Source organism: Temnothorax curvispinosus, unplaced genomic scaffold, assembly GCF_003070985.1.
Source record: "Temnothorax curvispinosus isolate PA1 unplaced genomic scaffold, ASM307098v1 QBEX01010597.1, whole genome shotgun sequence".
Taxonomy (NCBI): Eukaryota; Metazoa; Arthropoda; class Insecta; order Hymenoptera; family Formicidae; genus Temnothorax; species Temnothorax curvispinosus.
Window position 1 is genome coordinate 97,530 of NW_020220377.1, and position 17,497 is coordinate 115,026.

Here is a 17,497-nt window from a genome sequence, read left to right on the forward strand (position 1 = left end):
TTATCGAAAGAATGTTCTTTAAATCGAAATAAAATTCTCATTATGTTAGTGTGGCAAAATGGAGCTAATAGGATCATTCGTGGCAATGTGACAATATTCTCCACTTGTCCTGACCAGAGGTTTACTCGAGAACGATTACCGTGTCGGATCACCGTGACTCGGATTATCATATTTTCATTCGCTTCTCATTTTGTTGTAATATCTTCAAACGTTATTATAATGTCTTGCAACAAAAATATATCAAATAGAATGATATTTCAGTACAAATGTTTATAACGATGGAAACGAAAGATATGCAAACTCGTGCGATCGCATTCGCCGTAAATATTGGAAACCGTCAATTTTAACGAAAAATACTCAGTTTTATTGAACGCGTTCTGGCGTAAGTTTCTAAAATTTATAAAATAAATGATTGATAAATAATGAAAGTTATGAAATAAATGACCGTTTGCCACACATTTGGGGGTAAATGAGTTTTTACAGTTCGAAAAAAATAACGTAAAAAAACGTTAAATATTTTTTAAACATAATTTAATATTGATAACAAAGAAACAAATATGACTAGAGACCTAGAGTTTCATCATCCGAATGGACATTTCGGTTCACAGTTTAAGTCGTAGATTTTTCTTTATCGTCGATCAGGTGACTAAGATAAACATAAGACACAATTTATAAATTACGTGTTTAGACAATGTTAGGCGTATAGAAATCTTTATATCTTGATACTTAAATTATAAAATATAACATTTTATCATAATTCGACATGATTGGTTATATGTTATTCGACGAATGCATGATTTTTATTCAAGTACAATTGCAATAAATAACATTCATTCTGTATGACTTAATCTTGAATACACGTTCAAGCAATTTCTTCATAATTATCATTCTCTAATTATCATTTTTCCGTAAATTACACTGGAAAAATGTTTATTAGTAATACATGGTCTTACAGGATTAAGTGTGATCAATAATTGAAAAAATTGAAAACGCCGAACAAGCGTTATCCTTTTATCATTGGTCACTCTGTTTGCTATCAAACTTAATAATATTCGTCTCTAAATAATTTCTTATAAACCGTTCACCTTTCCTATTAATACTTTTTTCAAGTATCAACACAAACAAAGGCATAGGTGATCTAAGGATGTTTCATATTTAATTCTTTAAGACAACAATCTTGCCTTTTTATTAATTTCATAAACTTCGAAAAATCCAAATGAGAACCGCGATTACGCTAAGTATATTAGCTATATCCTGTGTCATGCAGAATATATCCTATATATTCTTACAGTTTTAAAGGCACCTAATTACAAAAACTTATTTCGGAAATAATATTAATTTCCGAAAAAGATAAATTGCTTCGTTTAATATCCTGCAGCCTTTGACATAATTCTATACACATCATAATTTAAATAATTAAATTTAATTATATATTTTCTTTAATATTTTTAGAAAAGCTTTCGAAAGAGAAATATGTACATTCTACAGATTAATATTTTATTTATGTATTAATATCTTATTTAAATAGTCTGTCATTTGTAGCACAATCGGCAGAGAAAAATAAATTTATATATTTCTGTTGATTCTACATAGTTAAAATTAGTTTAACTTTTTTACGTGTAGAACCATTGTCTTTCCGATTGTACTATCAATAACGGAGTATATAATTGAGTATTTATTAATTTTTTATAAAAAGTTGAAATTATTATACAACGGAGAATTGGTGGTAACATCACTATACGCATAGTAGGGGTATTTCATAGAGCTAGATATCCTTCTATAAGATATATATATAAAATTGTGTTTAGTCACTACAGTTCATAAATATCAAACCATTTAAATATTTAGTCACACAGTAGATATTAAATATACAAGATATTTTAAATTTATAACAACAGACTGATATACCTTTGTCACGTTTTATTACGTTCTAGTGTATTAATTCATAAAGAAAATAATATTTTAAATTAAGTATCGAATCTTTATCTTTGTAAAATAAATTAATAAATAACAATATCGATTGCTACGAAGAGATACTTGAAATTAGGTATTGCACAATGCAATGAAAGTCTCATAGAACCGCTATACACGATCCTATCTATAACGGCATTGATACTGGTAAATATATACACATATATATATATATTTTTTAACAGCATTAATTGCCATTATTAAATAGTCGTTCATGGCGGTGCCGAATGTGGAGGTTGGGGTCAGCAATTTGAAACAGCACTGTGCTTCTCATCCGCATAATAAGATACTGTTACGACATCGCCACCCACATTAATGAGACATTGACCCTGGAAACATATTTTTTTTATGAAATATGCAACAAGCGTGGGAATGTGTATGCAGATAACATAATGTTTTTTACTAACTTGATTTTTGTGAGGGCTGTGAAGAAGCACACACTGTGTCATAAAGAATGCTACCATCGCGTTACCGCCTAATGCCGTAATGTGCGCGCGAACAATTGCCAAAACTTCCATTACGAAACTGTGGGTGAAACCACTCAATCCACCATTCTGTAACACATCATCATCATCAGGATTTTAATAGTTGAATTTCTAACAGTCCGTTGAGAATAATCGTCATTATGAACTCACTTACCTCTCGTATCGATGTACTTTCGCGAATGAAAAAGAAATTTAGGTTGCCTTGATATCTCTCTATCCTTCCACCCGGTAGATAAGATAAAGGCGTTATATCTACCCCGTATCTTCCTTTCAAAGGCACCTATAATGAATTAAAATATAAAGAAAAATTCTTGCATTTTTTAACGCTTAGCATTATAAATTTAAAAATATACGTGTTGAAAACTTGAAAATGTCAGAAAACGATAACAAGTGCAAATATTAATTATATATTATATATATATTTTTCTTCTTCTAAGAAAAGAGTCTTACATGTTTACGTCTATGAGTAGCGAATGATTTTAAACGCAAAGGTGAGCGTGGTCTTTGCTTTTGTATAGGGGTACCACTTAAAGTGGCGGGATTTCCTATACAAGTGCGTGTTGCATTGTCGGATGTAACACTGTTCTCGAGATGATCCTCGTCTAGGCTGAATATCATATCACTATCATCTGATAGAGGAAATAAAGAAGAATTAATGCCTTTGTTTTAAAAGATATGGCACTAGACGTTCAGCTAACAAAAATGTAGTAACTACATATGTATAATCGTGAATTGTAATATAAAATCCGATAATATACATATACATATAATTTTCGATAAAAATGTAAATAAAACTTGTAAACAGAATTGCAAAAAGTACCTGATTTTCTTACTTGATCCTTGCTCAAGGAACGACACACGACTTTCCTTTTATATTTATTCGTGTTCAAAGGTTCTCCTAAACCAAGTGCCATACCAACGACAGTTAGTTGTATCTCGTCTTGTTCGGGTAATGCTACTTTAAACTGCATATCGCACAGCGCGCAGGGAACCATCCTTCTTAATTTGAAATACAAGGACTGAAATAAAGCGAAAAATACTTTAATAAAATAGAAGTATTTTCTTTTCGCAAAGTATATTTTTAATCACAAGTAAACGATGCGTGAATAAGCGTGCTGCAAAGTAAAGACGTTTCCTACGAAACATTTTAGGGATAAAAAATCGTACCTGAAGTAATCTGGCAAAATATTTTGATGGCATCGACGCGGATTGCCCCATAGGAATTTTAGCCCTTGAGATTTGCGTGAACATTTGTAAATTTCTAACGATTTCTAAATCCTCGAGGCCAGGTATCGTCTGCGTATTAACAACGTGGAAATCGTCGGGTGGTCTGTTGTCCATTAACGATGCTATCCGATCCATATCCTCGATGTCGTCCACTTCCAAGACACACGCGTCGCGAGTACCCAATCCAAGATCGAGTTCCGGCAGATCCTCGTCTGACTCGTCTGTATCGGAAGTACTCGGAATGCGTCCATTTTCGACTTCCTACAATCGCGTCACGATAATTAACGATCAAACCCTAGAACGATATTCTCTGAAATGAATACGGTGCTAAGTCCCGTTAACATACGTTGACTCCGATAGGTTTCAGACGGTAAAACTCTCTATTCCTCTTCACCGTTTCTACGATAGACTTTTGCATTTCCCCCAATTGCCCCTCGTGCCATGAATTGCCTGACGCTATTTGCGGGATGGTAGGCGGCGGTAAAGCTGTTAAATAAACCGCGGTGCCCACCGCCATGCCGATGATGAATCGTTCTCCCACAGAAACCTGCAACCTGAGGCCGAAGACCGCGTTCATCCCTTTGATCTTGAGCTTATTCAGCAATAAACTGTGCAGTTCATATTCCAAGAACGGCAAGCAATCGGATATCTCTTTCGCGTTCAACTCGCCCCGCAAGTCTTTCTTGCTCTTGCACACGGTTGCTTGAATGAAGCAACCTCTTCCGGTCGTCGGTATATTCGCGGGCACTTCTATGGTAGTGAACATCACATCTGGGACTTTGGCACGCTTGCATATGGCACACTTTGACACGTTGACTCTAAATGGCACGCTACCCTCGCTATAAGGGAGATGGCACAGGTTACATCGCAACTGAGACGACTGGCCGCAGGAGCCCTCGTAATCGTTACTCTCGGAAGAATGCTTGCACATCTTCCCATTTTGTCGTTCCGAGTGAGTGGCAATAGATGATGTGTCGCTGTCGATCCTCTCCGCCTTCATCGCTACGGATTTTTGCTGGCCCTTTTCCGAATCCGCGGGCACGCTTTGCTGAAGTTTATTCAGAACGACATTGTCCGGATCTTGACCGGAATTATGAAAATTTATGACTGCCGCGGTACCGGAAGCACTCAGCACGCACACATCGTCACTGTGGAGAAATAATTGCATGCGCATTGTTGATACACTGATATGATAGAATAACAAGAGAAATTAAAAACTTGTTACAAGGGTATTAAATTTTAAACAGCTAATGCCTTGTGGTAACACCGACACAATAAATGCTGCATAGCAAATATAAAGCTCTTACCATATACTAGTTTCTTCCTTATAGCCTATAACAACGTTGCAACCTAACGCTCTCGCGTGAGATCTAACTTCCATTCTAATTTCGGTCCACCACGAATCACGGCCCTCCGGCTCCTCCAAGTTACTTATCCTCTCGAGTAATTTCACCGACTTCGAGCTCACCAAACCACCTGTCCCCATCGTGCACATAAATCAGTTTGTTGTTGCGTTTGACTTACTTACATGAGCTTTTGCATTTTGTTTTAAGTAAATCGACTGGATTTATTTGTCTTTAAAAAGGACTGGATATGCCTCACGTTGAAGGTACGATCTTGAAGACAAAAATAGTAAACTTAATATAATTACCTATATGTAATATAAAGCCCGGTGGATAATGTTGCATAGTGATGAATGGGTACTCTAACATCTCCAACGTGTCTTGATTCATAGGTCTGACCACCGCGGTCGGTGTCCTTAGAGGTCCTGCTATCGATCTGTCACTGCCAAGAGAGTTACCTGAGACACAATGTAATCTTCTTACCCTTTCTTCTTCCTTTTTAATTAATTCGTTACAACTAAATCCTAAACATCAGCAATATGTATGTAATTTTATATGATTCGACTGTTCTGGGAAGAACAAAACGAACGAGATGACGATATAATTTTATGTGCAGACTACAATAATCGTAGGGTAATTTCCGCGTGAATTTGTTTTTCTGTATGGTCATTCTTTGTATGGTGGAATAACTCACCTTTAGGAGTAACGCTCAGATCGGAATCGCTCGACCTTCGGTGAGGCGGCACGTTGGCGAGCGTTCTGGTCGCCGGCGACTGGGACATTTTCGTGGCCACCGTGGGAACGGTTGGAAGCGGACAGGATGGACTGGTCGACGCCTCGTCTTGCTGCCTAAGATCGGGAGAAGGACGGGACACACGCGAGTTGTAAGTCATATTAGCATTGTTAGTGGGCATAGCGCAATCAATATGACATGATGTTTTCCCTAGATTACAGACGCTACTGACAGATACCGCGTCGGGTTTGCCGCGATCGCTCTTCGGAGACGGGGATACGCGCGTGCGATCGGTTAAACTGACGAGAGAGGAGTCGCAGGATCGAGAGGTGGCATGAAGGATCGGATGCTGACCTGAGGAAAGGCGCTCGGGAATCGAGCGGACGCGAGGAACGCGAAGAAGAGCGTCTTTCTCGCGACGCTTATGCGACGCGCGTCTCCTCGTGGACGTGCCGCAGGAAGGAAACTTGTCAAACGAATTCCCCGACTTTCTCGGGCCCTTGTGGGAGGTCTTCCTCTGGGAGCGCTTCCTCCTCAGCGACACGATTCTCTTGCTGTGACGCGTCGCGCGCGTAGACACCATCATCTTCGTGTCGATCAGTTTGATCAGGTCGCGCATATGTCTCCGTCTTTCGATGGTCGCCACCGCGCGAGCTTCTTCGTTCGATAGGCTGAGCTGTGTTGTCACATGTGGTAAATCGGTCGATGGATCGTTTCTCTCCTTGTCCGCGTTCGTGGGATCTCCCGATCCTTCACCGGGATGCACTTCGCTAATCGACAATCCGGACGTGTCGATCGTTGTGTCCGAGTCTGTGCTCTCTCGAGTGTCCACGGTGATTATGGGAATTGCATTATTTGTCCCGATGTCTTCCATGCTCGCTAAATTCGAGTTCGATGGCGAACGATTCGTCGGTACGTCCGATTCCATCTGCAACGTAGAATCCGTGCAGCTCTCCGCGCTGGAGTGCGTGATGGGAATTCTCTCCTGGAAACTCGACGAGTCCTCCGCTTTGTCAGAGTCTCTGTCGATCGAATATCCCGAGTCGTCCAAGATATTGTAACTGGTGGTGTCCTCCGACGATTCGTCGCCCGTGGAGTTATCGTCATCGAAGGAGGACACCTCCGTTTCGTCGATCGAGGATGCAACGTCCTGTTTCTGCTCTTCGTCTTGAACGTTGCTGTCCGCATTTTCATGCGGAGTTTCTCTCTTTACCTCCTCGCTGGGTTGTTCGTCGTTGAGAAAATTCGAAATAGAATCAGTATTCCCAGTATTCTCCAGAGGCATATTTTGTATAGACCCGATCAGTAACGCGGCCATCATCGTACCGGTGGTCTTGGTTTCTTTGAGATTCTTTTCCCTCTTAAGATTCATGGCGACCGAATCAGTATCAGAATCGCGATCGGACTCCGCTGCAAAGTGACTCTCCTCGCCGACCGAGTGAAATTTACTGCGCAGGTGTTTGATTTGTTTGGAGAGACCTCTCGACGATTCCTTCTTCGCGTCCTCCGGCGTTAGCATGGTACGTATAGATCTCACCGTTTCGTCGATTAAACTTCGGCTAATTTCTGGAGACGGAGCGAGATCCGAGCTGCTGGATGCGGTTACCCTTAAATTCAGCATGCTCAACGTGTTGGATCGTAAAAACGGAATGCGCTTGGCACGTTTCCTTCGCGCTCCGGCATGCCCAAGAGCCGCGGACACCTTTGTAGCGCGTTCCAGGCGCGTTAGAGATGACGAAGACCGCGTGTAAAACGAGAAATTCTTGCGAATGGGGTACGAAGCGGGAATAGAAACGGGGATGAACGGTGCGCTGTCGTCGGTATAACGTTCCGTTCGCGCTATCGTGCGTGAGGAAAGCGCGAATGCGATCCTATGCAAACGTATGGGGGTAGGGAAGAAGAAGAAAAGTATTCATTAATCTTCATATAACTTCCTACAAAAGTGCGATATAATTAAAAACAACTATGAAACGGACGATCTAATTTAAGCGATCAGGAAAGATAAATTTAAATTTTAGAAAATATTTACTGAGAAGTAGACAATGTAATAGAGGTTCAGAAAGAGAACATAAAACCGAGCGTTTTAAGAAAACATAAGCTTCTATTACATAGAAGAAAATTAAATCAAATCGATAGATATGAAATAAAGTAAAATATCTTAATTGAGTGTCAATTCAGATGTCAACGTTTTATTGACGATGATAAGCAATTTGACTCGATCTATCTACGATTCTACGATACCGAAATGACAAGAACCGAAATAAAAGGTAAAAGATAATCGGCATCTAATTGCTCTCCGCAGATTGGATTAATTCGTCCAATAAAATCGGGCCGTCCATATCTATCTATCACAATTATTTTCAGCCACAGGAGAGTGCCTCAGCCGTAAAATAGGAATGGCTATATTTCCTTGTACGAAATTCTCGAAATAGCTCATTCGCGGGCGCCAACTTTATCGTAGATCATGTGAGTTGGCGGTAACACCTATTTAATTGGCTCGTACGATGCTAGACGCAATTGCGCGATAATTTACCGTTCAGTCATTTATGATCAAATGTGCAATTACATTTGGACTGCTCGATAATCCATAATTGGATATGTAACAGAAATACTTACTCTTCGATATTGACGCTGTCGCAAGGAAAACCGAGAACATCGTGCAATTTTACGAGCGTCACTGCTGTGCCTATACCCCTGGCAACTATACCGGATTCGCCTTCCAGATCGAAGTTTTGCAGATACCTGATGCCAAATACATTAAGAATTAAGAAATGAAATAACGAGCATATATTTAGATACTGAAACGCGTCTTAATCCAATTCCTCATTTAAATTCTATTTGAGCAATGTCGCGAAATAGTTAAAAATAATTGAAAATTTTATACTAAAGAACAAAATTTACCCAATCACAGCATTTCCGCCAAGATCCAACGCTTTTAATCCAATCTTTCTTTGGACTTCTCCGCTCAATTTAAAAAACAGAGTCTGCCGTGCCTCGTTCGATGCTCTAGGTGTTCTTATTTTATCGATCCACTTATATTCCGGATCATCACTGACTACAAGTTCTTCGACAAATCCATGTATCATTTGCGCATGATATCCATACGGTATATTAGGTGCTAAAATGTACATGGATTACTTATTACAGATCTCAAAACACTTCTTTTACTCAGCTTGACATAAACATTAAATTTTAAAATTTAGTAATCCTCATATAGGCAAAAATAGATTATAAAATTGGCCATAATTACAAGTGTTACACAAAATATGTGTAACACTTGTCACAAATATGTATATTTCACGTAATGGTATTAATTTTTCTCTTGAAACTGGTACATCCGCAAGAATTAAATATGCTTACAGTAAAAAAATTGTACTCCACAGGACGACTGTCTGAACTTATTAAAATCAGAGAACAGCTCCACCTTAATGATAATATTAACTTCGCCACGTATGCCGTGCATTGTATCAAATACAGGTATCCATCCGGTCATAACTGAGCCTACAGGGCAATTGCGCAAGGCAAAGAGAATACATTTAAAAAATATGCAAAACGTATAATAAATATCCTTCGTATTATATGTGTATCACCTTGCGAACCAGCACTGGTATTCATAGTTGCCTCCAGGGTCCAAATGTTTTTCACCGGAGGCAACATACCAGGCAACAACAGTGGATTCAAATTTACGTAAACTTTGCCTATCGCATCGTTGGCGGAGTACGTGTCGTGGTCCATCAATCTGATTTGCAACGGCTCGTCCTGCAGCTCCGCGTCGTCAACTTCAAATCTATACCATTCCGAGTTCCATTGCGGATTCAGGGATTTTCGGCATACGTCCGTCTTGTAAGTTATATTGCCGAACTTTAATTCCACGTAAGCATCTGTCGTGTCGCCGGAGCGGTCCATCACCGGCAGGTTGCGGCCCGCCAGTATCTTCACCTTTATTTTCCCAGGCATCGTGCGGCTGTGGTGCTCAATGAGCAATCTTCCACATGGAAACAGATTCACATTTACATATTAATACAAAAATATATATAATATTCAGAGACAATATAAATATAATTTACAGATATATGTTCATAATATTAAATATATATATCTAATGTCCACATAAAAATTTTATTAAACACATTATATTAAATATACATTGCAAGTGTATGTACATCTACCATGTTGGCGTGTGCCAAACCGTAAGTTGTAACAGTACTACATCTATACCTATTTAACAGATAGCTTCTACGTTTTTTCTAATTCTGTCGCGATTTATGTGACACCTTATAAGGCTCAATAAACGCTCACAGAAAAGGCTCTCAAACTACACGTTACTCAAACGTCATGAAACGTGATATCATGGCAATGTTAAGGGAGATTCGTCGCACAAATTTCGCTAGCAACGTTCACTCACCACGTTCCGCATTTAGCTCGACAATGACACTTTGCGAGTGATTCAATAACGAGCGTTCTGTCAACGGGCAATTACATCTTTCCAATTTTCTCGCTCGACAATTTAACCTCTCGATCCAGTCGATCCCTCTCGGCAGACCGCTCCGCTTTTTCGAGCATCTAGCGCCATCTAGCGGCGTCCGGGGGAATCGCCCGTTCTACCGGCCCGCTCGCCCGCTGTTGTCCCTTCTGCCGTGCCGTAACCTATAAAAAGCTGCGAGAGAAACGGGCCGCCCCCGAGATCACCGGAGACCCGACGGCGCGGCAGCGAAATTCACGGTTTTTAAAATGGACGACGAGAGCGACCAGGAGACCACGATCGAGGACGACTACTACACGTTCTTGAACATCGCGAGAAACGTGAGAATGCTCCCCGGCGACCTGATCCGCGATTTCGCCCGGTTTCCCCGGAGGGTGGTCGATCGGGTCTCGTACCTCTCTCTCTCCACGTGACACCGTCGCCTTTTGCACGCTGACGTAACGGAGTCCCCGGGTGATCCGCGTTTCTTTCCGCGACCGACGCGGAAGAGTCGCGGACGAGATGAACCGGGAAACGCGACGTCGATGCTGCCTAGTCAACATCCTCGTTCGCTCGATTCTAGCATATTATATTTATCCCGCAACAGAATCTTCCGTTGTAGAACGCAGATCTGTTCGGCTCTCGTGCTACACACGAATGGATGTCGTTTTAAATCCGTTTCCCTTGATCTTTTCTCTCATAAAAGATCTACCTTTGCTGAATGATGCAATTGCGCGTCCTTCGCCGTAATGATTCCCACTGACGTTCCAGGCCAGTCCCGAGGATATCAGCAATGCGTACCGCAGACTCAGTAGACTCTACCATCCGGACAAACACACGGATCCGACGCTTAAAAAGGAAGCGGAGATTCTTTTTAATCGCACGAAGAAAGCTTACGAAGGTATTATATCACTGGCATGTGTGTATACGTTTGCGTCCAGAAAGTATTGACGTTTTAGAATTATTGTTCTGTCACTGCAGCTGATATCTAGCGATTTATTCTCATCAATTTCTTTATTATTATTATTATTGCCATGACGAATTATAAAATAAAATGTTTAACCGACTCTGCTTAATTTACTGGCAACATAAATTTTACTTGTATGATTATGAATCTTGAAAGTAATACTTGGCATTGCAGTGTTGAACGATCCACATCAGAGGGCGATTTACGACTCGCTGGGAATCCGTGGATTAGAGACGGAAGGATGGGAAATTGTGCAGCGTACAAAAACGCCTCAGGAGATTCGCGAGGAATACGAGAGGCTGGCGAGGGAGAGAGAGGAGAGACGACTGCAGCAACACACCAATCCCAAAGGCACTGTAACGGTGAACATCAATGCCACCGATCTTTTCAGTAAATATGATGAAGATTACAACGATGGGTAAGAGATTGAACAATTTAAATTATTACAATAAGACGTCGACTATGATAAGACACAGCAAAGAGATAGCTTAATAATAACATTTAATTATTAAGTAATATTAAATTATAAGTATTATTAAATTGATTAATCAATAATTATAATTCTCGATTAGAAAGTTATGGATCTGTTTTCAGTAGTGGGCTGTTTTCATGCATCGAAGTCAGCGGGATGTCGTTCGCACAATCTATCGAAGCGCCCCTCACCCTGAGAGACACCGTGACTATGTCCGGTCAACTCGGGACCCAAAACGGCACCGGTTCCGGGTCCATTAATGTCTCGGCGAAGCGGCTGATATCTTCGAAGGGTTGGGTCGAAGTCGAGGTCGGGGCCGGCAATGGTCCAACGTTCTCCCTCAAAGCATTTCGCACGTTGACAAAACGATTGTTTTGCGACGGGGCGACAATCCTGCAATTTACGTCGCATGGCGTGAAAGCTGGCTACGTTGGGAGTACGTTTACTTGCGGTTTTCATAATATAATTGTAACCATGTAATTCTTAGTCTCCTATATTATTCGTCCACTTGTTTCACGCATAGAAAGATATCTTGAAACCAAGTTGTTTTATTCGCAGCTCTAGCAATGCAATTGGATAAACATACGGTAGGATACCTCACGTACAGAGCTGGCATACAAGATGCCATGAGCACCATGATCGTGAGAGACACGTCTCGATCGTACACGGCGTTTTCTGTACATTTCGGACTTATACATTCTTTCGTCAGCCTTAACTATACCTACAAGATGGAAGAGAAGCAACTCAAGCTTCGTGGTAGCGTCAAGTTAGTACTGTTAAACATTATTCATCCGATCAACAGCAATAATTTACCGTGCGTAATCTCTTCTATATAATTTACAGAGCCGGAACATTTGGTGCATTTCTCGAATACGGCGCAGAAAAGAAAGTATCGAAGCATAGCTCGGTCTCGGCGGCTGTACGCATCGGCGTCCCAACTGGCGTTACGTTAAAACTTAGATTGAGTCGCGCCTCGCAGGCATATACGTTCCCTATTCATTTGTGCGACGAGATTCTTCCAGCTCCGGTCTTTTATGCTACTGTGGCACCTATAATCACTTGGACGGTCATTAAGAAACTCATAATCGATCCCGTCGTGAAAGAGCGAACAGAGCGCGAGAAGGAGAAACAGAGAGAGTTAAACAAGTCCAGAATGATGGAGAAGCAAAGGGAAGCCAAAGCGGCCACCGAACTAATGAAGGAAACCGTCAGCAGGATAAGAGCCGAGGAGGAATCCAAGAAAGGACTTATTATTACCAAAGCATTGTACGGTCGATTCGTTTATCCTCAACAGGATCGAGCTGCTACGGAGGAGAGCGGACACAGAGATGAAATGATAGATGTAACGATTCCTTTGCAATGTTTAGTCAAGGATTCCAAACTGATTCTTCACAAGGCATCTAAGGTGCGCTCTTATAATCAAAATGCCAAAAATAATAATATAATAATCATAATCATAATCTTATATTCATCATGTCAAAAATTTGTTTCACTTAAATATTATCTCTTTTAAACATTTTTTTTTGTCAGTATGTTGTCTTTTGCGACCTCATTTTTAATTTTATACAATTGAGATTCAGTATATAGATATTAGTTTTTATTATTCCCTAAATAAGTCACAATCACGTCGTACTCTTTCACTCTCAACTTTTTAACTTTGAAATAAATTTCTTATAAATCGAGGTATATGTATATGGAGTGAAAATCAAAATATAAAAATTGAAATATTGTTTGCAAATTACATGGAATTTTATACTGTTGCAGAGCCAATTACCTGGATTTTATGATCCATGTGTGGGAGATGACAAGCAGCTTTTGGTACAGTATCTCTTCCATACTCAAACGCATGAATGTATTATACAGGACGATGCACCTCTTAGGATACCAGTCTCGTGTAAGAATTTATACTTGGCTTTTGTAAACAAATTTATATTTAATGTATCACGACTTGCTAATGTATCATTTATATGTTTCAGCACACAAAGTAAACACTACTTGACATACAGATTCAACATCAAAATCAAAAACCAGTCGTCGCAGTTCCCGTCAATGATCGGCGTTATTTCGATGTAGATTTGTTCATTTTTAGAGGTTTAATTTTACATAAAGGGCAAGAAAATATACTAAGTGTTCGTTGATCCTTAAGCTTCGTACGTTAATGTCGTTTTCAGTAAAATGGTATTTTATTATTTGAAAATTATAGTAATATTTTAAGTATGTTAAGTATCTCGCGGAAGTTTTTCGGGAAAAGTATTCTATATAGTATAGAAAAAAAAAAAGAAATCCCATATAGGTGTTCAGTTGTGCTCATGGAATGGGTTTTTAGTCGTGGGTTGCACTGATATGTGCTCATTTTGCTCATTGAAGCCGTATTCCAAATACTTTAGAAAGAGTAAAAGTCTACCAACACAAACCTATTTACTGCCTATAGAAACGTAACGTTATATTATACCACACACATAAGATAGATAACATAATATAATTCCAGGGTTTATGTTGATCTTTTGACAGCCATCTAAAGATCATTACGAGTTAAAGAAAAACAACCAGCCATAGCTATATATGCGTATTACTGCATATAGAGAAAGACATTTGTTAATTAATTGCACAACTAATTATTGAACTTACACCGGAGTTAAAGTTATTAGCGTACGATTTACTCTTGTACAAAATAGATATCGTGTTAGACGATGAAATGTATATAATTGTATACATAACTTCAAAAAAAAATTATGTATATAATTCATAATATAAAACAGATATCTATATATATTCATCTATTCTATATACCAATATAGAAATATATTTATATGTACATTTACAAGTAAGGATTATAAATAGCTCGATATTATATCACAAAATAAATTTGCTTGTTCAGTTACATGACGAGGATGCTTAATTTATTAGACTGAAGTAGTTAGTTTGGTAACCTCGGCAAATTTGTCCCGACAAAATGCTGCGTTTCTAGATTACACTTTTTACAACTTGATTGTAATATAATAAATTCACTAATTGTGTTACGAGCTGCTATTTAACATGACCGATTGTAAAAAGGTGTTTGTAGTCGTATCGGAAGGTAAGAAGTTTTCAATCAAGTTCAATTCGTCATTCTTTGTCTGCAACTGAGACAGCGGGGTCCACGAGCGGTCCTGTTCTAGTCTAAAGGAACCCTTGTAATTCTGCGCCGGAGCCGAACTGCCCCATTCCTGAATTGAACAGATACAACAAAATTATTGGGCAAAATTTTATAAAAAAATAATTAATGCTTTGAAGGTATCGAAAGTTATTTACCTCCGGGCTAAGCATGGAAAAATAAAGCTGCCCCGATTCCCGTTGATACAAGTGATAGATGTGACCCGGCTGTTTCACAAAGTTACAGGCCGCATGATGCAGCTTGGCATTACGTTGCGCCTCCAGCAAAATACCCTCGGCCTGCTTTTGCAGAAATCTGATCTGTTGTGCAATCACTTGCAACTTGTTACACGCATTGGCTTTTATACAGTTATCCGCCTGTACAAAAACGATATAAAAATTAGTAAATATATAATAAAATCATATATTTTAGTTTAATTATAAATACGTTAAGCTTGTATTGCCTTTTCAATTTCCGCAACCAGTGCCTTTAAATCCTGCTGGCTTGCTTTTGCCACGGCTGCTGGATCAATTAACGATATACCTTGCGGCATGATATTTCTTTCCACTAGTGCTTTAATGAGAAAACGCTGATTAAGTAAATATTATTACAGCACTCAAATTTTTCAATTGTCACAGATTATATACCTTTATTTGAAAGATCGTGTAGGCTGTTCGTTGCATCCATCGTGCTGTTATTATCCATTATACATTCAGTTATGTATAATTATGCAATAGAAATTATTGAAAAAAATCAAATCGGCCGAACAATTATCTGTAATTTATAAATGCTTACATTAAAACGTTAAAAGTAATTGGATGTATACATAGCACGGACATGAACCAATTCATCGACAGTATCGAAAAGTGGATGTGGCTCGTAGTTCCAATTCCTGAAAGTGGATGTGTGGCGCTACTGTACGGCCTGGCATAAAGTCACTAGATGTATATCTAGTGACTTTAGGCGACAGGTGTCCCCCGCCCCCAAAGCGGAATGGTCGCGCACGCGCACTAGCTGTCCCTTAATCCTAGCCTCTCTTTCATGTCGCGGTCAGGTGGACAAGGTGGGCATTTTAATTGCGTTTGACTTTACGGCCTTTCAATATACGACGATGTATGAAATCACGCGTCGCGCGACGCCGGAGAGTCCGCGGCCGGCGAAACGATTGATATCCATCCCAGATCGCGCGTCCTCGGCGTGATTACGGTGGATTTTGACTCGCGATCCTCGCGTTCACCACAACGTCACGCTTCGACGTCGCCGACGATCGTTCTCGCGTCGGAGGATCGTCTTCGGAGTATTGACAGAATCCACGCTGGAGTTAATATTGCTATACGATGTTGCCCGACGAATATCTCGCGCGGATGGTGCGCGCACGGACACTCGTAAACAATGTCCTAACCTCAATCTTGTTTTTTTTTTTTTTTTTCAGATGTTCACGGCTAACGCGAAGATAATTAAAAGCGGCGGCTCGGAGCCCGACCAATTCGAGGCGGGCATCTCCAATGCTCTTCTGGAACTGGAGATGAACAGCGATCTGAAGTCGCATTTGAGGGAACTTTATATCACTAAGGCGAAGGAACTAGAAACAAACAATAAAAAGGTAGACTTTGATTCCTTGCTATAACCGTGTATTTGTTTGTTTAACATCCTCGCTAAGGACTGTGCTGAGCTGCTTGCGTTCCTTACAGTCGATCATCATATACGTACCGATGCCGAAACTGAAGGCATTCCAAAAGATTCAGACCAGATTAGTACGCGAATTGGAGAAGAAGTTCTCTGGCAAGCATGTGATGTTCGTCGGCGAACGTAAAATCTTACCGAAGCCGACGAGAAAGACGCGCACGAAGAATAAGCAGAAGCGTCCTAGGAGGTAAGAAAATGAAAATAATCGTTTTCCTTGATTAGACAGGCGTAATTTAATTACGATTAATGTCAATACGTATTGCATTATTAGTACTTTATTTATACTTTGCGAATACCAAGTTATTCCAATATTCAATATTGCTTAACGTTTATTTTGAATTCTGATTGTAATTCTACATAATTCATTTTTATTTTAGCCGTACGTTGACTGCGGTATACGACGCCCTGCTGGAGGATATTGTCTATCCTGTCGAGATTGTGGGCAAACGAATTCGAGTAAAACTCGACGGCTCGCAAGTAACCAAAGTTCATTTGGACAAAAATGAACAAACGAATATCGAACACAAGGTACATTTATCACGTTTTCCATTTTCTCTGCATAGCACTTTACTTGTCTGACCTATTATTATATGATCTGTTTTAATCTTCCTCATTTTTTGACAGGTTGATACCTTTGCTTCGGTGTACAAACAACTAACTGGGCGGGATGTAACATTCGAATTTCCCGAATCCTATGTATGATTTATTAAATATTAAAACATTTGAACCAACGTATTATTTGTTACGATCATATTTATTTTTGTATCATTTCTCACTTTCTTAACCCTCGTTCAACATGGTTATTCATCATTCGTGAAAATCTACCGAAAAATTTGTTTTTGCTTAGAAGAAACATCGAAGTAAAAACGGTCTTTTTAGATCTTTCATTTTTAATTATATATTCATTAAATATTTTAATATAAATATTTATAGTAAATATAATCCTCGGCAATTTATGGAAGTTACAATTTATTTATTAACCTGTAGAGGATGGGAAGCCTATTTTTATGCTTTACGG

At 39.5% G+C, this 17,497-nt stretch overlaps 4 protein-coding genes across 7 annotated transcripts; 2 read left to right on the forward strand and 2 right to left on the reverse strand.

The window, feature by feature from the left end:
* Nucleotides 1-514: 514 nt before the first annotated feature.
* On the reverse strand, nt 515-10,340 carry LOC112460482 (C2 domain-containing protein 5). 3 transcript variants are annotated; one of them, XM_025025167.1, is made up of 15 exons: nt 10,165-10,336; nt 9,350-9,744; nt 9,120-9,260; nt 8,661-8,877; nt 8,376-8,501; nt 5,721-7,630; nt 5,335-5,484; nt 4,991-5,159; nt 4,030-4,831; nt 3,624-3,944; nt 3,277-3,475; nt 2,907-3,085; nt 2,611-2,736; nt 2,379-2,525; nt 515-2,300 (listed from the first exon to the last, which is right to left on the reverse strand). In XM_025025167.1, the coding sequence occupies exons 2-15, from the start codon at nt 9,714-9,716 to the stop codon at nt 2,214-2,216; spliced, it is 4,941 nt and encodes a 1,646-aa protein (XP_024880935.1). In that variant the 5' UTR covers nt 9,717-9,744; nt 10,165-10,336; the 3' UTR covers nt 515-2,213. The 3 variants fall into 3 exon arrangements, with proteins under 3 accessions (XP_024880935.1, XP_024880937.1, XP_024880936.1); XM_025025169.1 differs by having other exon boundaries at nt 5,721-5,875; nt 10,165-10,334; XM_025025168.1 differs by lacking the exons at nt 515-2,300; nt 2,379-2,525; nt 2,611-2,736 and having other exon boundaries at nt 2,985-3,085; nt 3,290-3,475; nt 10,165-10,340.
* Nucleotides 10,341-10,392: 52 nt separating this feature from the next.
* Nucleotides 10,393-13,925, forward strand: LOC112460483 (dnaJ homolog subfamily C member 11). 2 transcript variants are annotated; one of them, XM_025025171.1, is made up of 8 exons: nt 10,393-10,562; nt 10,993-11,122; nt 11,363-11,606; nt 11,786-12,096; nt 12,219-12,426; nt 12,504-13,065; nt 13,425-13,554; nt 13,637-13,925. In XM_025025171.1, the coding sequence occupies exons 1-8, from the start codon at nt 10,491-10,493 to the stop codon at nt 13,657-13,659; spliced, it is 1,680 nt and encodes a 559-aa protein (XP_024880939.1). In that variant the 5' UTR covers nt 10,393-10,490; the 3' UTR covers nt 13,660-13,925. The 2 variants fall into 2 exon arrangements, with proteins under 2 accessions (XP_024880939.1, XP_024880938.1); XM_025025170.1 differs by having other exon boundaries at nt 10,394-10,562; nt 11,783-12,096.
* Nucleotides 13,926-14,428: 503 nt separating this feature from the next.
* Nucleotides 14,429-15,662, reverse strand: LOC112460485 (uncharacterized protein C1orf50 homolog). Its single transcript, XM_025025173.1, has 4 exons — nt 15,441-15,662; nt 15,257-15,366; nt 14,952-15,170; nt 14,429-14,866 (listed from the first exon to the last, which is right to left on the reverse strand). Exons 1-4 carry the CDS (start codon nt 15,496-15,498, stop codon nt 14,678-14,680), a joined length of 576 nt encoding a protein of 191 aa, XP_024880941.1. The 5' UTR covers nt 15,499-15,662; the 3' UTR covers nt 14,429-14,677.
* Nucleotides 15,663-15,774: 112 nt separating this feature from the next.
* On the forward strand, nt 15,775-17,214 carry LOC112460484 (40S ribosomal protein S7-like). Its single transcript, XM_025025172.1, has 5 exons — nt 15,775-15,856; nt 16,226-16,396; nt 16,485-16,666; nt 16,857-17,007; nt 17,104-17,214. The coding sequence occupies exons 2-5, from the start codon at nt 16,226-16,228 to the stop codon at nt 17,179-17,181; spliced, it is 582 nt and encodes a 193-aa protein (XP_024880940.1). The 5' UTR covers nt 15,775-15,856; the 3' UTR covers nt 17,182-17,214.
* The last annotated feature ends 283 nt before the right edge of the window (nt 17,215-17,497 follow it).